Genomic DNA, 3,897 nt, shown 5'->3' with positions numbered 1-3,897 from the left:
TTTTTCATGTCATTTAGTGCTGCAGACAGACGCTGGATCGAAATAACCAATGGTATCCTAATATCACAAGGCAAACCACCAATGACTGAAGAGCAACATAAGAACATGACGTGGGAAGATCACTGTACTATCATCATGTCTAATCCTGCAGCAGCAGCCAGAATGTTTGAACGAAGAGTGCACACTTTAATTAAAGATGTAATGTGCTCATCAGCTAACCCAATTGGTAAAGTTGAGGACTATTACTACAGGACAGAGTTCCAACAAAGAGGTTGGCCACACATTCACATGATGGTATGGATTAAAGATGCACCGAATTTTGATGAAGATTCCAATGAAGATATTACAGAGTTTGTTGACAAGTATATATCTTGTGAACTGCCCCCTGAGACTGATGAAGAATTACACGAACTAGTGACCAATGTGCAACTACACAGTAAAAGTCATTCGAAATCATGTCGGAAAACTGGAAAAGTATGTCGGTTTAATTTTCCAAAACCACCATCCAACAGAACATTTATCTCCAGACCAGTTGAAGGGATAGAAGGAAATGAAGAAGATCTCGAATATCAAGAAGCTCTTGAACATAGAAAAGAAGATGAGACAAAGGCAAAGGAAACTTTAAAGAAGATTTGGGAACTTGTCGAAGGTAACACTGACGCAGATTTTGAACAAATACTCCGTACCGCACAAGTTACACAATCTGAATTTGAAGAGTACTTAGCATTGGTTACAAGAAAAACACAATAAACCTGAAACGACGTATCCAAGATCAATGGATCAACAATTACAACCCACACTTGATTCGATGCTGGAATGGAAATATGGACATACAGTTCGTGTTAGATCCATTTGGTGCCGCCATGTACATGCTTTCCTACATTACCAAATCTGAAAGAGAAATGGGTGATTTGTTAAGAAATGCACAGAGAGAAGCAAGGGAATTAGGAAATGATGATGCTGTTTCGCAATTGAGAAAACTTGGAAGTGTTTATTTGCAACATAGAGAAATCAGTGTCATGGGCGCCATTTACCTAATCTGTAGCATGCCTCTACGAAATAGTACCAGAAAGGTCATCTTTGTTCAAACTGATTTGGACGGACACAAAATATCATTGCCATTGAAAGAGGTACAAGCAAACGCAGGAAATCTGAACAAGTTTGGAAAACATCCCAAATTGAAAAGTATATAGGTAGACCAAGAACCTCAAAGTATAATAACATGTGCATGGCTAAATTTTTCTCCAGTCATTATCAAGTATCAGGCAAATCAGATAATATCAATGCCAGTCCAGATGAATTAATTGATGACGAAACAGACAATGAAGAAGATAACGAAACAGATGCTGGAGATATTGAGCAAACTGAACCCGAGAATGAACAAGATGTACGTAATGACGAAACAAACAATGAAGCAGATAACGAAACAGATATTGAGCACACTGAATCAGAGAATGAACAAGATGTAGGTGATGAAGCAAGTAATGAGAAACAAGCAAAATCTTGCCAACGAAATAAACCAATCGAACTGCAAAATTGCTCCATCAAGATGAAAGAACGTACAAGAGGAAAGCCAGCTGTTATTCGTTACCCAAGAGTATCAGTTAAGAAAGATAGTGAGCGTTATCATATGAACATGCTACGCTTATATTTGCCACACAGAAATGAACAAATCAAGCCAAATGCCTTTACCAAATATGAAGATTATCATATGAAGGGTAATGTGAATATCAATGGCAAAAAGAGCACGAGTCAAAGATATAGTTAAAGAAAATATGCAAGAGTTTGAACCAGCAACTGATCAACTAGATGAAGCATGGGATGCGATTCAACATGTTGCAGACCTTCAAGATGCATGGGCAGCAATCAATCCACAAGGTGAACAACAACGTCTGGATGACCAATTAGACCGCAATTTAGTTCAAGATTCAGATGATGAATTTGCCGAAATGGAAGTTCCTGAACTGCAGTCACGACAAAATATACATCAGGGAGATCAACCTAGATGTGCGATTGAAACATGCGATCCTGAAATAACCGAAGAACAAGCACAACACATGATGCGCCAACTGAACGAAAAGCAACGTCAGGTATTTAATCATGTTTCAAAATGGTGTGACGATAAAGCAAGAGATCAGAGTGTCGACCCATTTCAAATGTTTCTTACTGGAGGTGCAGGAACCGGAAAGTCGCATGTTATCAAATGCATTCAATACTATGCAAAAAAAGTATTTGCACGCATGACAGAATCCGCCGAAGATATGACAGTCTTGTCACTTGCTCACCTTGGAACAGCTGCATTCAATATTTGTGGTCAAACAATCTGCTCCGGATTAAAAATTAATCCTAAATCTCAAAAAGAATACAAACCACTTGGTGAAGAATCACTAAACACTTTACGAGTCAAATATCGGCATTTGCAATTAGTAATTATAGACGAAATTTCAATGGTTAGTACAACTCAGCTGACATATATATTCGGACGGTTGCAGCAGATTAAAGGAACATATACTGACTTTGGCAATGTGTCAATCCTAGCAGTGGGAGATTTCTATCAATTGCCACCAATTAGCCCACCTACACCATTATGCTTTCCACACGACGAAATTTTGAAAGATATATGGAACCCACTCTTTCAAATAGTTGAGCTCAAAGAAATCATGCGCCAAAAAGATGATGCTATCTTTGCTCAAATGCTTAATCGGCTACGTGAACGGAAAAAGAAGCAACCACTGCAAAAGACAGACAAAGAATTGCTCGAATCACGAAGAGTTGAGGAAAATAATCTAACAGCGCCTCCTGATGCATTGCATTTGTTTTACCTTAACAAAGATGTCGATAGCCACAATGAAAGAAAACTTGCGTCACTGAACACTGAAATGTTCACCATTAAAGCTAATGACGTTGACCAAAGAGGTGGACGAATTATCCAAGTGCATGAAACGCCACATAGAACAACACGTGCAGATGATACTTCTTTAGCATCTTACCTGAAATTAGCAGTAGATGCTCGAGTTATGCTCATAGCAAATGTAGATGTTTCAGATGGACTATGTAACGGAGTTCCTGGCATAGTGAAAGGAATCGAGTTCTGCAATTCTCAAAATATGCCAATTGTTGTATATGTCAAATTTGACAGTGATCGAGTTGGAGCAAAAACACGAACTACCCAGTTTATTCCACCACACTATGCAGGATGTGTACCAATAAAGCCACGTAAAGAATCGTTCAAGGTTCGAGGTAGAACATTCACTACGACAAGAGAACAGATGCCATTGAAACTTGCATGGGCTGTTACTGTTCATAAAGTGCAGGGCCAAACGACAGATCAGGCAGTGATTTCTATGAAAGGTCTAAGAAAATCGATGGCTTACGTGGCACTCAGTCGAGTCACTCATCTTGAAGGAATGTATTTGATGGATTATGATGAATCCCGCATCTTTTGTAATGAAGATATCGAAGCAAACGTCGCCAAAATGCCTACATGTGATCTTTCCAAAGCAAACCCTTTGACAGAAATCGACCACAACACAAATTTTGTAATCGCTCATCACAACATACAGAGTTTACATCGACACATAGATGATCTCAAAAGAACCCAGAAATAAGAAAGGCCCATGTGATCTGTTTGTCTGAAACATGGCTTACCGACGACAGTAACCTCGACTCTGTTTCAATTGAAGGATACACATTGGAAGTAGTTAACTCTGGAAATGGTAGAGGTGTCGCTATGTATATTCAGAACGGCATCCGTTATACAGTAGTACCACTTTTCAGTAATGAATGTGATATACTTGCCATACGAACAAGTGGAAAAACAAACGTGCTGGTTGCGACAATATACAAGCCTATGGCAACAAGTACAAGCACGTTTAGCACAGAAATGAACAATATCAC

The 3,897-nt window shown here is 39.0% G+C and overlaps 1 protein-coding gene across 1 annotated transcript; it reads left to right on the top strand.

The window, feature by feature from the left end:
- Positions 1-1,775: 1,775 nt before the first annotated feature.
- On the top strand, positions 1,776-3,608 carry LOC140156546 (ATP-dependent DNA helicase PIF1-like). The gene has a single exon (XM_072179486.1). It carries the CDS (start codon positions 1,776-1,778, stop codon positions 3,606-3,608), a length of 1,833 nt encoding a protein of 610 aa, XP_072035587.1.
- The last annotated feature ends 289 nt before the right edge of the window (positions 3,609-3,897 follow it).

Source organism: Amphiura filiformis, chromosome 7 (assembly GCF_039555335.1).
Source record: "Amphiura filiformis chromosome 7, Afil_fr2py, whole genome shotgun sequence".
Lineage (NCBI taxonomy): Eukaryota > Metazoa > Echinodermata > Ophiuroidea > Amphilepidida > Amphiuridae > Amphiura > Amphiura filiformis.
This window is presented reverse-complemented; position numbering and strand designations above follow the sequence as displayed.